Consider the following 18101-nt stretch of genomic DNA (forward strand, 5'->3'; position numbering starts at 1 on the left):
CATGTTAAATAGCTAAATGTATATGAACAAGCTAGTTAACGGGATGGCAATACATGCTGTTGACGCGCTGCAGGGTTTCTGCACGGCTCCACGTAGAGAGAGAATAGACACCTCCAAAACGTCTCGCTCTCAGAAAAGCATCTAAAAAGTTCTGCTTAGGTTTCTGCAGGAAAGATCTCTGAGCAAATGCTCCACGTTAGCCTAGTTCAGCTTCATCTTCATCCAAAATCTCCACAAACAATAAGCTCTTTTACGCTAGTTGTGTAACCTGGACTCTTCAACCAACCAACCTCATGACGTCAGCAGTGCTGCACGGGCAACATGGCAGCGCCCTAGCACAAACAAACAAATATATTATAATTTAGTGTGTAAACATTTTATATAAAAAAAAAACCCAAATAAATTCCATTATATTTAATCCCTTAGAAAACTTGTACAAATGTTTCATGTCCTCTTTAAGCATGCACGTATACTGTATTGTATAGCTGCACAATGTATTGTATTCGCATCTTTTTTACAGTTTGTGCTCACACAAGAATCACACTGCAGGTTCTTGCGATATCCATTTTTCCAGGACCTTTCTACTATAGGTTGGGGCTGTGTGGATCTGATCCAGTGAACTGAAAATCACAGCTAATCCAGGCATTTATAAACAGATCAGGAATCACATTTTCAATCCCAATCCAATCCTGACCCTTAATTTCGTTATAGCCGAGCACATTCTGGTGTTTTCGCTACTACAGTTCAACAGCATTGTGCTATTGATTCCTAGCATTTTTACAAACAGCAACGTACTTTAGTCTGGGTAATAAGGATTTTCTCAAAAAAACTACTTGACATTGTTCATTTGTGACCTATATTACATATAACCTTGCTACACTGGTAAGTGTGGTGAGGTTACCAGTTAACAAGTTGCTAAATTATCCACATTTTGGCAATGAAAGTCAAAGAGGAAAGAGGACAGCCCCCCCCAACACCACGCCCACCCAACTATTATAAAACTGTCCCTACTTTACACAGAATTATGTGGCTGTGATGTACCAGCTGCAAAATATCACGTAACATGATATCCTAGGCATTTGCCTCAGCTGGAGTGTGTTGAATCTGTTTAGGGGAATTCGTGCCAAATAAAAAAAAAAAAGCAAGAATGTAAATGTAGTTCACAAAATGCATTGCTTTTCCAAACAGACATGCAGAATACATGCCAAAATAAAATGCAAAACATCTATTACATTACATTTTACTGCACTGAATTTCTTTTTTGAAAAATACAAGGATTTATATTTTTAAAAACAAACACAAAATCCTGCTTAAAATGCCATCAGCTCAATGGCATTGTATTCCTCTCTGGCACTGCAAATGTTTAAAATCAAATCACAATGCACAGGATTGCATTTCATCTAGGAGCAGTGTGGTATTTGTGGCAAAATGAAATGTACTCACTGTCCAATCAGAACCCACTATTAAACTTGGAGCAGGGCTGAGAAACCAGTCACAGTAAAAGTCAATAAGTGGAAAGGTAAAAAAATTATTAAAACAGGCGCAGAGTGGTCCAAAGCGCTGCCACTATGAGCAGGAGGTTGTAGGCTCGAACCTCCGTTTATGCAGCCTTGCCGGAGATCGGTACTCTGAAAACACGCAGTCATCCATAGCTATGGCAGCCTTAAATTGATAGAATTTATTTCCTTTTATATTCTGTTGCGAAAGACATTTAGTCTGGTTTAAAGTACAGCTATGAATGTTAGCTTCTGACTGGTTTCTTAGCCACGCCCCAATTTCAGTAGCGGGTTGTTATTGGACAGTGATTATAGTTCATATTGGTACAAATGCCGTGCTGCTCCAAAACAAAATGCAATCCTGTGCAGTATGATTTCCTTTTGAACATTCACAGCACCACAAAGTGAAATACAATGAAGTTTAGCTGTTTGCATTTCAGTCATTCAGCAATTGGTTTTGAAAATGTAAAATCTTGTCTATTGTTTTATAATAGAGATCAAGTGCAGTGAAATGTAATGTAATAGTGGTTTCACATTTCATATTGGCATGTATTCTTCATGCTAGTGAGGAAATACTATGAATTTTGTGGATTGCATTTACATTTGTTTACAGTATTTTCTTTTTTTAATTTGGCACCAAATCCTCTCCCTATCTGTTGGCTGCCTGTGGCAGGTCTGTATGGTGATTCAAGTTAAAGAGCAGCAGAAGGTATTTTATAGCTGTGTGTAAAGGTTGAGTGACGATAAAGGCTGTGTGTAAAAGTTCTGTGACGATAATGGCCGTGAATAAAGGTTTAGTGACAGTAAAGGCAGTGTTTAAAGGTTTAGTGATAGGATAGGCTGTGTGTAAAGATTCAGTAACGATATAGGCCATGTGTAAATATTTTGTCACGATAAAGGTTGTGTGTAAAGGCACAGTGATAAGGCAGCTGTGTGAAAACGTTTAGTGAAGATAAAGACTTTGTGCAAAGTTAAGAAATGATAAAGGCAGTGTGTACAGTTAAGTAATGGTAAAGGCTTTGTGTAAAGGTTTAGTGAAGATAAATCCTGTGGATAAAGGCTGTGTTTTTTAAGGTTTTATGATCATGTGGCTGTGTGTAAAGATTTATTAAAGATAAATGTTGTGGGAAACAGGGTAAATTTAAGATAAATGCTGTGTGTAAAGGTTTAGTAAAGATAAATGCTGTGTGTAAAGGTTTAGTAAAGATAAATGCTGCGTGTTAAGGTTTTATGATGATCATGCAACTGTTTGTAAAGGTTCAGTGAAGATAAATGCTGCCTTTTAAATTTTTATGATGGTCATGCGGCTGTCTGTAAAGGTTCAGTGACAATAACGCGGCTGTGTATAAAGGTTGAGTGAAGATAAATGCTGTGTGTAAAGGTTTTATAATGATCATGCTGCTGTCTGTAAAGGTTTAATGATAATAATGCAGCTGTGTGTAAAGGTTCAGTGATAATAATGTGGCTGTGTGTAAACGTTTAGTGAAGATAAATGCTGCGTGTAAAGGCTTTGTGATGAACATGTCACTGTGTGTAAAGTAAAGTGATGATACAGGCTGTGTATAAAGGTTCAGTAAAGATAAGGCAGCTGTGTGTAAATGTATAATTATACTAATGCAGCTGTCTGTAAAGGTTCAGTGAAGATAAATGCAGCGTATAAAGGTTTTGTGATGAACATGCCACTGTGTGTAAAGTAAAGTGATGATACAGGCTGTGTGTAAAGGTTCAGTGAAGATATGGTAAAATGTTAAGAAGTCTACAGTATGATAAGTTATCTGTTTGCTCTTGTATACAGTGAATGAGCCAGATTTCCTGCAGTGGGCCTCAGATAGGTCTGAGAGGCCCTGCTCTAATCGCAGCTCTGCATTCCTTTACGGATCATTCACTGTACTGGTGTAATCTCGAGTGCAGAGTAAAGGACTGAAGCACTGAAAGGGTAAAGGAGAGGGAATATTTCCGGAGCTATGACAAAGAAAAAAAAAAAAACCTTCCACTCAAAGAAGACACAAATACACAGATCACTATACTTATAGGTACTAGAACCAATTCTAATAGCACACTCTGGTATTATCTAAATGGATACAATACAAGCAGTAGCACTGATGCGTGAGACAGTGATATCTTCAGAAATGAAGGGAACATCATAGTAAGGGTTCAGTATGAATGGAGGAAACACCTCAAACTTTAAACTGTAGGTAGTCTTTGGGGTGCTTAGATGCTTAGGTTATCTTCAGAAGTTAAAATATCACTATCACTAGATAATGCATAATCGCAATAGGCCAATGCTGGACTTTTTTTTTATACACGTTTGTTATTAGTGTCCAGGGTGGGCACTACTGTTGATCTGCAGTCCTAAAGAACTGATAGCTGCACATGATGTAAAAATACATGAAATATTACAAAATAAATAAATAAAAATAACCCTAGCACTAGGGGTGGCACAAGATTAAAACGAGAAAATATTTCTCGTCAGGCTTAAACCTCTCGCGGGGCAAAAAAACAGAGAGATCTGGCAACCCAGTAGTGATAGCGCTAGAGTATGATGGCTGAGCTGCTGAGAGCTGCTCTCACAGAAGAGGAAAATTCAGGCATTTGAATAGAAGATGCTTCTGCTACTTTTAAGTTGCATGTCCGGCTGCATTTTGGCTCCAGTGGAAACAATAAACGGTAACAGAGTGACCAACAAGACACAAACCATATGTAAATACTGTAAGTAAATCCTACACGTGACTGTTTCATAGGCAGTTGTACTAATCCCTTAGCTCTGTACTGTATTGAGAAAAAAAGTTCTGTCTCTGTTTGCCCTTTAAGCAGTCTTAATATGACTGGTTATGGTTATGCATAGTTAAATTACAAGAGATTTAGGAGAAAAAACACAACATAAGCTTAATATGACTGGTTATGGTTATGCATAGTTAAATTATAAGAGATTTAGGAGAAACAACACAAATCATAGGCTTAATATGACCGGTTGTGGTTTGCACTTATTCTCTAGTTTGCAAGTCATTTTTTTATTTTTGACATTTTCTTTAAAAATTTATTTTTAAATCTCATCTCGTCTCGTTTTCGTGAACCCAATATTGTGTCTCGTCTTGTGATATTAGTGTCTCGTCACACCCCTACCTAGCACCATATCAGATACATATTTTGGGGGTTAGTGATCAATCATATTCATTTGACTTTTTACCTGTTATTTTAAGTAATTGTTCTTATTACAGTATTTAGATATTAGGAAGTTTACTGTATATGAAAAGTAAATAACAATTAAATTTCCAAGCCAAAATATATTTCCCTCTTCTACAGTGCACATTTTAAAATCTGAATGTCAAAATTCACTTGATACCGAAACTTTACTGAGACCCACACTCACAATAGGTGAGAGAAAACAGAAACAATGCCATTTCCCTCCCTTCTGAGCACTCTGGCTTTGGGAGAGGCTGAACGAAGTGAACAGAGTATGTTTCGTGGAGAGGAAGGAGTACACGGATGTGTTATCAGTGAATCGCTTCCTCCAGCGTTAATCACCAGACATCACGGGCCAGGCCTCGAGGACTTCAGCAGGCGGGACGCAGCAGAGATCATTCTCATCACAAACAATAGGATTTTAATGAGATCCTTAATGTGATCCGAGCTCATTCTCAGGCCTTTAAATGAGAAATCAGCTGTGAAATGGACCCAATTCCTTCCATAGAACAATTTTCCATTTCTCTTTTGTCTTTAGCTTTAAAGAGACAGTTTATGTCTTAAACGAAATGTGCTCTGATTGGCTGCTGTGACTAAACTTTTTTTCTCAATCATTATTACATAAATATCTATGAAAACATAGGAAGTCTGTTTGGTTGAAATAATGAGTGTTTATATTACAGGTTTTATTTTTATTTTTTTACAACATTAGAAAAAAAGAGACAATACTGCTTTAACTTTTAACACACTATTCCGCGTAGCACTAGCGCAAGTGTGAAGTATAACAGATGGGAGGAGATCTTACACCAGAAGTTTAATACAGAGGGAGTGTGGGGACAGGAGAGAGAGAGAGAGAGAGAGAGAGAGAGAGAGAGCTAGAGCTTGTGGATTAGGATTATGCAACAGACAGGAAAGGGAGGAGCGGAGTGGCGAGGTTCACAGGGAGTCGGTGTGTGTGCGGTGTGTCAGCGCGGCTACCACTGCTGATCAGGAGCCACCACAGACCTACAATAGCCGTCTGTTCAGTTACAGTCTAAAGAGAGATTACAGACCTTCACAAGCAGTATTACATCACACTAGGGGTGTCACACTCTAGGCAATACCTATACTCGAGAACATTATGACGACAGAACGCAAGCGGTGTGTATGTATGTAGGTAAGTATGAAAGTGTAGCACCAGGACAGTGGCTCTGACCAGTACCTTCTGCATTAAAGGCTAGCGAACTGAAGCACTTCAATTTCCATAAAATTAAAAGGTTGTTGACAAGAGCCAAACAAGATGCAAGTTGTGTTAAATTATACTAAAATACGACTTTTTCACCATGTTGTGCATACTACAGGGCTGCTACACCACACTGCTGCTGCAACTTGCTGAAATTACAGGATAACTCTAGAAACCAGGAAGGACCTCTTAACTCATTATGAGTGGACATCCATTGTCTCAGAATCTAATGTTACCGTAACTGGGCATTTTATCAGCGATGAGTGTCAGCTTGAGTCGCAAGTGCTCCAAACCAGAGCAGTGAACGAGAGCTATATGGGAGAAAAGTTTTGGGAGAAAACTATGGTTTCTATAAAACATATTTTTTGGGGGTTCTTTTGTCTGGTTTGTTTCTCATTTGCTAAAAAATATTAATTTAGTACATTTCTTTTTTGTTGGTTCTGTGTAATGCTGGATGTGTGATCGCAAATGTTGGCCTTGCGCTTGCCACATTGTTTCCATTTGATTTTATATATAAAAGACGCTGAAGTTAATTCATTATACTTTAAAAGTACCAAGCAGTCATCCTGTAGAAATCCCGTATAGAAGAAAAAGATGCATCAAGATGTATCGATACTCGTTTTATAATCGCACTGCAAGGTGCCTAGAGATACCCTACATCACACAAACACTTACCTCCATCTGTGAGGGGTTATAATGTTTTGGTTCACTCGTGTGTATAACTGAATTTTATAAAACAATCTAAAAAACAAATGCAACATATTTAAGAATCCACATCCTAACAAAGAATAAAAACAAACCTGTTTCAGTGTGCATGAACTTTGGGTTCACTCAAGAAAGTTTTGTTTTGCAGCACTGTGTAGGCATGAAGCAGGAAGCCTGATATGTTTTGCACTCGGCACACGTGGTTGGTGGATTACTGGACACAAAAGTGTTTTGTTTCTGGCTTTTCCTCACACCAGGCTTTGTGAGCCGAAATGCAAATGATTGGAGTTTGTAGTACAACTGTGTTTGGGTGGGGGGGGATGAAAAAAAAGAAACAGCATACTCTGCCCACCTAGGTCAGCCAGAGCTCAAAGCTGAACAGAAAACAAGCAAAATGTATCCACAACGATGTATTCCGATCAACGATCAACTCAGAGATCAGCTACTGACCACTTCCTTTGAAAACGATGTGTTCATGTGCCATTTAAAAAAGGAACAAAGTGATGTATAATGACCCACACCCACACCCTGACCCTGACAGACTATAAATGCACTACAGGAAGCATAAAGGAAAGCTCTATAATGCTCTATAAATGTTCACATGATCCACAAGCTCATTCTGACAGACTTTAATACCTTATATACTCTAGGGATGCAAAGACCCCACTTTACTCCCTTTTGATACCAATTCCAAATTTTCAAGTGTCTGTATAAAATACTGGTAATGTAACTCTAACTTAACTGCTTAAAAGGTGCCTATGAATCCTGATATTTAAAGCATTTCATTTTTATATTTTTATATGCAGAAAACTGCATTTACTGGTTGAGTAACTGCAAATTTAAAAATTTGAGTTATGAAAAAATAATACCACAAGAATAATGAAGTGGCATGCATAGACGCAAGTAACTGTTTCCATCTTCAATATCTAATTCCAACAGTTAGTTTTTCCTGTGCTAATACTGGCACATTTTATATTTTTGTATTTCTTTTTCCGCATTGCATGACTATTTGGAACTTTCAAAGTATTGAATATGAATATGAATTCCACTATTTAACAGACAATTTCTATTTACTTTGTTTCAATAAGTTTTTTTTTATTTCATTTATTCAACAAATTAATATACAAAATTGTGTCCATTTATCGTACAGAAAATCGATTTGTCATTTGAGAATCAATTCAGAATCGTACGTTTGAAATTAGATGAAAATTTTCCCACCCCTATAGTTTGTGCTGCTGGTCACACACAGACACCCTGTACAAAATTCTTGCCAGTTTTCTTGAGAAGCCTCTGCCTTGAACAGACTCACGGTGAATTTACACTGCTCCGACGCGACAACGCACAGCGACGGATCCCATTCATTTTCAATGGGAAGTGCCGCCTCCGTCAGACGCAGTCGCGCGGTGCATCATGGGTCCGGCGCGTCGAGAGCGGGGGATGCGATGCGATGAAAAGTTGAGCCGAGCTGAACTTTATGCAAATGAGTCCGTCCAACGCAATGCGTCTATCCAATCAGAGAGCAGGTGTTGGCCTGTAACGCGTCCTCAGCGCAGTGCATGAAAACATTTTAGTTCCGCTTTCAAGCGTCCAGAGAAGCCTGGAAGAGAAGTTTCAGGCTTCCCTGTTCTTTATAAAATCCCTGCTGATTCACAGGGACTCTGTCAGCGAGGAGAAAGGCTGCTGTGATTGTTGGAGTCTCTGGTGGGTTTTTAAAATATTAATATGTAATTTAATTGCTTTTGTCAGCTTATATACTGCTCACTAGACATTGTAATGAAGCTCATTCAAACATTTATATCAATAAAGACACATTTATATTTATTAATTATTGGAAATAATAATAGCTTATATAAAAAGCATTTCCGTTTTTTTAAAACGATTCAATTGGACAACGCAGGGAACACCTTTGTCACGCCCACATGCGACCGGTTGGAGGGGGGTAGTGCGACCGTGTGCGTTGTCGCGTCAGAGCAGTGTAAATTCACCGTCAGGCCCAATTCCCATTTCACCCCTTGGCCCTACCCCTAACCCCTACCCCTCTATTTTGGGCGTGTACGCCAAGGGGTAGGTGTGTCTCAATTCTCGTTAGGCTAGAGGGGTAGGTTAGGTGAAGGGATAGGGCTTGTTAGCCCTTCAAATAGAGATTTTTCAGAGACACACTTCACACTTCTTTGTTAAAAGTGACAATTAGCACTATATAGTTTAATAGTTTAATGTGTAGTTTCAATGTTTTATGGCTGAATTCCTCATAACAAGCATAAAAAAAGATCGCTAGATAGCTAGCTAACTTTACCGTTCCACGCTAAATGGTGCAACAGACGGCAAGAGCTGCAGCATTTAATGCAGAATGGAAACATAAAATAAAAGATAATCAACGCTATATCTAATTTCAGCTCCCCCATCACTGAGAAATTAAAAAATTGACAATAATAATTAATTTCTGCACGGTCTTCCCCCTTTCTAAAGATATATAATGCCCTAAAGTTAACTGGTTAACCAGCAGCTAGCTAACTGAACTTTAGCGATCTTGATGACGTATCAGGTGCTGGAGGGGTCGTCCCAATTCTTAGGGGGACGATTTACACTCACAAACAAGTGGTAGGGCCAAGGGGTGAAATGGGATTGGGCCTCATTCTGACATACTAAAACAGAAAGCATATAGAGAAAGCATATGGTGTACTCTGTAACATTCATACGATCCACATGGTTGTCACAAACTGTGACAAAAGGACAGAAAAACTGTTAACTGTAGATCTCACGCACACACAAACACACAGTCATGTTTTTTTTTTTTGTCCTGACCAGCGTGCTTTCACCAGCACCCATTTGCTCCAACCCGCCCACACAGCACCACATTAACCCTGGTTATAGTGTGTCACAAGTGGTTAAAACACCATAACGCAATTGCATTTCTACATATAGTGAATGCAATAATTCACACACATTGGTCACATTTAACATCAGTGTTTTATATTTTAACCATAAGAGAGTACCAATAATGTCAAAACACCCACACCCTCTCATCTCAACTGGTCAGGATTCATAAAACAATAAAATACGAGGCCTGTATGAACATATCAACACATAATAGTAACAATATTAGGTTCTGTAATGCTGCACTGATTCTCACATTGATTGTTAATAGCTTACATGACGGCAGACAGTTGGTTTTGTGCTGTGTGTAAACCCTGACCATTACAGTAAACTCTGTTTAGTTTTTCTTAACTTGACGTAAAAATAACAATTTAATTGCCACGCTTACAGGATCACATCACCTCAATATTCTGAATCATAAACTCCACATCATAATTACATAAAGTGTTGCCAAACTTCTTGCCAATACACAGCCCAAATAAAAACACTGCAACCGGTCTTGATGATTGCAGTGCAAAGCAAAAAACAACCACAACAAGACAGAGTGATCACAGTACACAGTAATTACATTATGACTGCTCAGAATGATCCCAATGGAGTAAAAACAACCAGAAGAACAGTCAGGAGAATCCCAGTTTATAGTAAAACACCAAGACTGGCCGGGATGATCCCAGTATACAGTAAACATCAGTAGAGAACAACAAAAGATCAGGATAATGCCAGTATACAGTAATCCCTAGGAATAAAACAAATATTTGGCAACTGAAATATTTGTCCAAAAATGTCAAAAAAATATATAATACAATAACTTTATTGTTGTTAATTTTTTAAAGGTTAAAATAATACATCACTTACGGTCAAATATCTAGTCTCGATTCTGACGTGGTCAATTCAGAATAGATTCACAATTGCCAAAAATCATTTAAATCAACAAACATGTACACATTTTGACCTCCTAGAATATTTGTATTGTTCCATGTTCTAAATTAGTATGCATATTGTTTGATCCCACATTTCCTCATGTCATCGCAAGCTTGTCTGAGTGCAACAAGTGAGTGCTCGCACGGTTGACAGTGATCTGTCCGGTAAGCACAAGCGCTAATCCAGCAAACTACCTATAGGGCCATGCGCTACTTTCCTCCGCTTCATTATCCTCCAGATGGTTTAAACAGCATCATTGTGCTGAAAACTCTTATGTGCGCCCTCCCTTTCTTTTCCACACACGCTCGCGTGCACACATAACACGCAAGCACACAGCTAATGGCATGTTTCTGCAGCTACACTTTATTTAGCTTATTTCCTCCACTAATGCTCCCAGATAAACTCAGTATTTTAGGGCAGTAATTTTATTGATACTTGTTAAAATGTTCTATTTTATACTTTGTATATAAAGTATTCAAACTAAAAATGGGACCGATCCGATACAATATCGGTATCTGGGCCGATAGTGACGTAATTTAACAAAACGATATCGGGTGACCGTGGCCGATCCATTCATTTACCGATCCATATTCCAGTCCACAGCTTCAGCTGGACAATAAACCAACCGTAACGTTAACGCGAAACTCACCACTGATCCTCAGTTTACCCTGAACCTCTAGCAGCTTCAGTCAGCGTCTAACTGTGTAACTTTAACTGTTTGCCATAATCCACATCGAACATCAAACTACAGATCATACCCACTATAACCAGCACTAAGAAATGAATGTTATTAAAAAACAGTAATTAATTCAGCTCGGAAATACAGTTAGCATCGCTGTTAGCCGTTAGCCATTGCAGCTAATCCACTATTCTACGTGTCAAAATAGAAGTTTCTTTCGCAACCAGTGCAAAAAAATTGTCTATAGCCCCTTTATTTATTATTTACCATATTTAATATTTAACTTTAAAAACATATATATTTAATAATTAAAAGATTTCATTGGGAAAAAAAACTTGTGTGTTTGTATATAAACTGTTTCAGATAAATTATTTTGGAATGCATTTGGAACTGCACTTGTGTATTCTCTTCAAAGGGATGTGTGGTCTGTTTCAGCCTCAATATGTAACATTAATCATAGTACAAATAATAAACTGCAAGTATTGGTATTTGTATCGGTATCAGCAGTTTTATATCAGTTTTATATCGGAATCGGATTGGAGCTGAAAAAATGGATAGTCATATCACAAATTCATACGCAGGTCAAACACAGAAAACACATTAAAACCAGCTCCGTATACAAATTACACTGGTCAGCTATAACATTATCACCTTTGTGTTTCTGCTTTTCTTTTAGCTGGTTTTAATAATATCCTACAACAGGGGTTCTTAACCTTTTTAAGCTTTTTGTCTTATTTAGACATTTAAGTGAAGAAAATCCAGATTCACAGAGAACTGTTTATTTTTCAACGCCATTGAACTCAGGGCTGAGAACTCCGTTAGCCGCAAAATCCAGAAATCAGACAGAGTATTGTATGAACCCTGTTTCAGAACTGCATAAATTCATATTCCAAGTTCTTCTAATTATATTTTCTCCCTTTTGAAAAATGCTCAAGTAAGTCACATCTAACTGAAAGCTAATGTCCCCGGTTTACTTTGCTATGTTTAAAACTAGTCTAGGACACACCCTTATCACAGAGCTATTTCTGGAAGCTCATTTGTTTTTCAGACAACAAAAAATGAAATCACTGTTATTTTCACTTTGATTTTGTACTTTGAATCTTGGTGTTACCAGGAGGAACAGAAGAAGATGTGGGTAATAAAGTGGGTAATAAACAGACCACAGAATGACATCACAGCGTTTACTTAAAAAAAACTGATGTAACCTTGTGCACCCTTGTTGCGGTTATACCTACAAGAATGTGAAACAAAGATTTTTGGATCTGATTTTCTTAAAGTTTTCCGCTTTTTAAAATGCGGAATTAAAGCTTTAGGAACTGAGAGTATTTGGAGAAGTGCAGAAATCGCTTGCTAAAGCTGGACTGATGTCAGGCTTCAGTGAGTAATCAAATGTAATACAGTTAGGAACAGAATTATCAGTAAAAAATAAAAATCCATAAATAAAAATAAAAACAGGAAATAACTTCATCTTATGTTTCATCTCAGCCGTCTGTCTGTAACAAACAGGCATACACTGTACTGCATTCAGTGAGCTGATATGAAGAGTGCTCTGCTTGAGTGCTGTGGTTTACACATCCTCTCTGCTATAAACATCAGCAAGGCAGGTCAGTTGACTCTAGAGTTCTAGACTCTGAAAATCTCCTTCAGCTGTGACTCTTAGAGGAGGCTAAACAGGGCAACAAGTGTCACCCAAACACCCACGTCTGCAGCATCCTGCTGAACACTCAGTCATAAATTACAGTGCTGCTTCCTGTGCTCTCTAACCACCATGTTACACACTCACACCAGCATTAAAGTTATAGCTCAGTGAAAAAAAATATATAAATTTTCCTCTTTAAAAACAGGTAGTTGATTATTTATGTCATGTTTGATATAGGGGTGGGTGATATGGCCCTAAAATAATATCACGATATTTCATGGTATTTTTGCGATAACGATACTCTTGGCGATATAAATTAATTTTTTTCTTCAAGAATACACTACTGCAACAAAATTTAAATTTTAATTTATTATTGCATACGATTTATGTCACACCCCTACCTGAGACCAGATTTAACAGAAGTCAATGATCCAGATTGTCATGATACTAATAATAATGCACTCCAAATATCTCCATATAACCAGGATTAAAGTAAAATAAACGATACTGGACAGATAATCAGATATAATCTGTCTCTAGTAGATGTATAACGGAAAATGAGAACAGTGTGAAACTTTCTTTTGCTAAAAACAGTAAAAAATAAAATAAAAAATAGTACCCTGATGTAATAAGTGGGGGTGGGTGATATGGCACGATATTTTTTAGGGTATAATATTGTTCACGATATTCAAAAATGTTGGCGACATCATCACATACGATATGATATGGCACACCCCTAGTTTGATATATCTGGAATTTGGCCCAGAAGTTATAAAGATAATGTTTCAAACAAGTAACAAAAAGCACGCATCAGTTAATAATGTAAAACAATTAGCAGTAGACTAAAATAAAATAATAATAGCAAGAGTAAAATAATTCACACATGTTCAGACATGCAAGTCCAGAATCCTGGTTAATAGGTTCCTGGAAGATTCCATTACTTTTAAGCTGCATCAGTCTTACAGCTACTGAGTAAATCTTTGCCCATAGATGACGTTTGTGGTGAGACTAACAGGGCTGTCAGAGACTCACCAGCTGGAACTCTCTGCGCCGGTCGTAGGCGTGCTGAATGCCACTGTCTGCCCACAGTGAGCGAATGGAGGGCAGGTACTGAAGAAAGATCTTTGTCTCCACCATGCCGTGCATCATTTTGGACGAGCGTGTGTCAAAAGCCATCACCGTCTCTCCGTGCTCCTGGTTCGATGGCTCACCCCATTGGATGTGTAATTTTTCTCGTGCATCCACCAGAACTCGAATACCTGTAAGAAACAAAACATAAATGTTTAACTCTACTTATAGAAATCTACTCAACTGCCAAATTATCTAAAAAAAAAGTCCTTTAAAAATGATGCTACATAAAATATTTTGTAAACAAGCACAAGAGCCTTTATAATTTTTTTAATAGAATCTCATTCATTGTGTTTTCTTTATGATTTTTTAACATTGCAGAATACAGAATAATTTACACATGCAGCATTATTTTGTAATCAAAAAGTTTTAAACCACCATATATTTTTTACTTTTATTTTATTTTATTTTTATTTTTTTACTTTTATTGGCTTTAAAGGAGTTCCTGGAGGTGCTGAACAATAGTTTCTCTTTCTTCATGCTGTGAAGCTTCAGCTCATCCCAAATCTCAGTTGGGGGTTGAGGGGGCCAAACTCTTTGTTTACTACGCAATTCCACGTGCCTCTTAATTGTTTTCATTACTTTGATATTAATATGCAATGTAAACAATAAATAAAATAAAGAAATAAAGAAAATACTAAATGATAAGGTGTGTCCAAATTTTCACTGCTACTGTATATAAGTTATTTTGGCTGCCGCATGTTTACAGTGAAAAAATTGATAACAATCTAAGCACAGTGTTCGTTAGTAATATTAGCATAGTCTCTTCTGTTGTAAACCAAAGAGGAACATCAGATTCACAGCTTGGCTGATTGATTTATTCTGGGCTTAAAGAATAATAATTTTACTTAGATTTTTCACCAAACCGCTTCTTTAAAACACAGACCGCAAGACAGTTACTTTTACATTTTGTTTTCAGTGGCACAGTGAATATTGTGAATCTCATGCAAACAGATGAAATAATCATTCTTAAATATAAATAAAATCAGTGTAAACTGTTTATTTCCACATACTTTCTATTGGTCCATCCATGATATTCTATACAATATAAACAACTGTCAGATAGATACCTGAAGATTACACCTTTACTCTTAAAGTTCAGACAGACTGTGAAACACAAGTTATTAGCTGGTCTTTTTTATTTTTATCAAAATAAATGAAAATCTGCTTTTGGGATGAACAATACAGACAACATATGAGGTACACAAAATAAATAAATAAATAAATACAACATTTGAATATACTTATACTGATGTGGATAAATTAACTTCCTAAATAAGTTTTAACTCCCGAAAGATTTTTTCGGCACTTGGTATGGACACAATCATTCTTCCCAGGCTAAGAAGTAGTTTGGTATGTGTGTCTATACTGTGGATCTCTACCTCACTCTGCCTTCAGCCTAATTAAGTCACGCGATCACAGTCGGCAGTGTAAACTGGTCTGTCCCGAAAGCAGCTAATTCAACTTTGGTTTTATTCACAAGGTTATTACAGCTCTGTTGATCATAAGTCTGTTGGCTAAATACCAGAAATGCCAGTTTGTAATGGATGTATCTTTAGAAGGTTGTAGAATTGTTTAAAAGTCGCAAGTTGTGGGGCACCGAGTGGTCCAGCGGTCTAATGCGCTGCCACTATGAGCGGGAGGTCACAGGTTCGAACCCCGCTCATGCAGCTTTGCCATCAGCTGCCGGCGCTCAGAGGGAGCAAAATTGGCCCTCCAGATAGGTAGATGGCGCTCTCTGCAGGGTGACTAGCCACTCAAGTAATGATTTATCAGCAGCAGCTAAAAAAAAAAAAAAAAAAAAAAGGGGTATCTGACTTCACACGTGTCGGAGGAGGCCTGTGCATGTCTGCATTAGAATGATTGATAAGGAGCTCCTGTTGTTAACTTAAAATTATTCAATTAAACATGTAATGATCCAAATATGGTAAAAAACTAAACTTTTTAGGTGCTTTTCAGATTTTTTATTTTTTATTACAAGATTACACTGTTTCTTTATTTATTCAAAAATAATCAGGGCTAAAATCATTAAGCGTGAACCTTCAGTTGCATGTTATTTGACCGAGTGCATGTATTTTCACACGGAAAGAGGCAGAGCCATTCTCGCCACCTACAGAGAGCCCTATCTGGAACTCACAATTACGGATGGATGTGCTGAGGTTTGGTTAATGTGGCCTAACGTTCAGACTGCCAACCGATGATGCCCTCTTGTTTCACCACACACTAATTACACACAAAACACACACACCCCCACACACATCGGACACCTCGTCCGCACTCCCTTTCTAAAGCTTATGTCCCTTGCGGCCACGAAACAGGTCAAACCAGTTTCCTCTGCACGATCACTATTGAGACCATTACACTGAATCTGTAACAAAAAACTTTGATGTAATATTAACCTTTTACACTCCATGCTTTTCACCTGTTCCTTCTTCTAGGAACTGCTACAGTTTATTATTCAGTAACTTCTGATTCTGATGAAAAAAATAAAGTGCAGCAACCCAACTGTCCTCTACACAGAATCTGACAGTGTTTATAAGTAATACGATCAGCATTAAGTATTTACACAGTTCCTTTCAGAGGCACTGACGTTACCAGACACACGCTCTGAAAAACAAGTAAAGGTTTTGTTTTTTTTACTAAATGTATCCTAACAGTTAGAAATATTTTCCAGCTACAGTTTAGAACTGGTCCTCTATAATGTTGTAAAATATTCATTTGATTCCTACGCTCAATCTGACAGCTTCTAAAAGACCACTGCAGTCATGCATCAATCTGTAGTCATTGCAAACCCATATTTGGAGTTCCATGTCTAATCTGCATTTGTCTATGAGGAAAATTAATGGGCTTTTTAAAAACTAGTCTCCATCACATTCTGTGGTAAATATGTTCAGAACTCTGTATGTTTTATTCTGTGTACCGTATTTTTCGGACTATAAGGCGCACCGTATTATAAGACACACTATCAAAGAACGCCTATTTTCTGCTATTTTTCCATACATAGGGCGCATCGCATTATAAGGCGCGTTAAGTGACACTAGAAAGGGTGCCTATATCAAAGTAAACAGGGGTGGCGCCATGTTTCCCTTCCCCCACCGGGGGGGGGTTGGCTTGCCGGTGGAGCGTCTCAGTATACAAATCTAGCTCAAACGAGTGCTGGATATTAATCTACACAGATTCCTCTCCTGAATACTGTTTATTTGGGTGAGTAACGTGCTTCAGTTTATTTACAGTAAGCTTAGATTTCCAGATGTCCACTAAGGCTTGCTGCACCAGCGTTATCATAGCTATCCGCTAGCACGCTAGCTAGTCACCTAAACTAGTAAAGTTAACCCAAACTTAAACGACAGCGTTACACTGAGTAATCCTGCGTGTTCTGGTAAGACAGTGAGATATTAGCTAGCGATTCGTCCCCCGTAGCTTGTTTTAACACGGTAAACAAGCAGATTACAGGCTGATAAAACTCACCTCTGAGAGAGTTAGCGCTTAGCATCTAGCTAATGCTAGCCAGGCAAAGCAGCACAGACTTACAGGCCGATAACTCACCTCTGAACGGTGAACGCTTAGCGATTAGCATCTAACTCTAATAATACTGCTCCAGCAGTATTAAAAGTGCTAAATTTAGAAAATACTGATCTCTGAACAGTGAAAAAGCTAGCTAGCTAAGCGGTTAGCATCTAGCTAATGCTATTGCTGCTCTGTGTGTTTACTGCTCCTTACACCTGACGGGTAAAATTTAGATAATACTGATCTCTGAACAGTGAATAAGCTAGCTAATGCTATTTGCTGCTCCAGCCTCGGAGCTGCACGGCTCTGGACTCTGTATAGCACTGAAACTCTGTATAACGCTGCACGGAGTGTGTGTTTACTGCTCCTTACAACCTGACGAGTAAAATTTAGATAATACTGATCTCAGTGAATAAGCTAGCTAGCTTAGCGGTTAGCATCTAGCTAATGCTATTGCTGCTCAGCCTCGGAGCTGCACGGCTCTGGACTCTGTATAGCACTGAAACTCTCTATAACGCTGCACGGAGTGTGTGTTTACTGCTCCTTACAACCTGACGGGTAAAATCCATACAAAAGGCGCACCGTATTATAAGACGCACTGTCAATTTTTGTGAAAATTACAAGTTTTTAAGTGCGCCTTATAGTCCGAAAAATACGGTACATTTCTCTCCTAAACATCACTGGACCCTGAAAATTACGAGATCATTGAAGAGTCATAATTAGAATAATGCAAGCTTTTAGCTAATG

The 18101-nt window shown here is 38.0% G+C and overlaps 1 protein-coding gene across 1 annotated transcript in view; it reads right to left on the reverse strand.

Annotated features, from left to right (window-relative positions):
* The window catches only part of gna13b (guanine nucleotide binding protein (G protein), alpha 13b), a 57286-nt gene that overhangs the window by 25923 nt on the left and 13262 nt on the right, over window positions 1–18101 (reverse strand). Inside the window, exon 2 of the mRNA XM_007233737.4 lies at window positions 13752–13978. Coding sequence (XP_007233799.3) covers window positions 13752–13978 — 227 coding nt within the window. The remainder of the gene's footprint in view (window positions 1–13751; window positions 13979–18101) is intronic.

The sequence above is a fragment of the Astyanax mexicanus genome, chromosome 19 (genome assembly GCF_023375975.1).
Source record: "Astyanax mexicanus isolate ESR-SI-001 chromosome 19, AstMex3_surface, whole genome shotgun sequence".
Lineage (NCBI taxonomy): Eukaryota > Metazoa > Chordata > Actinopteri > Characiformes > Acestrorhamphidae > Astyanax > Astyanax mexicanus.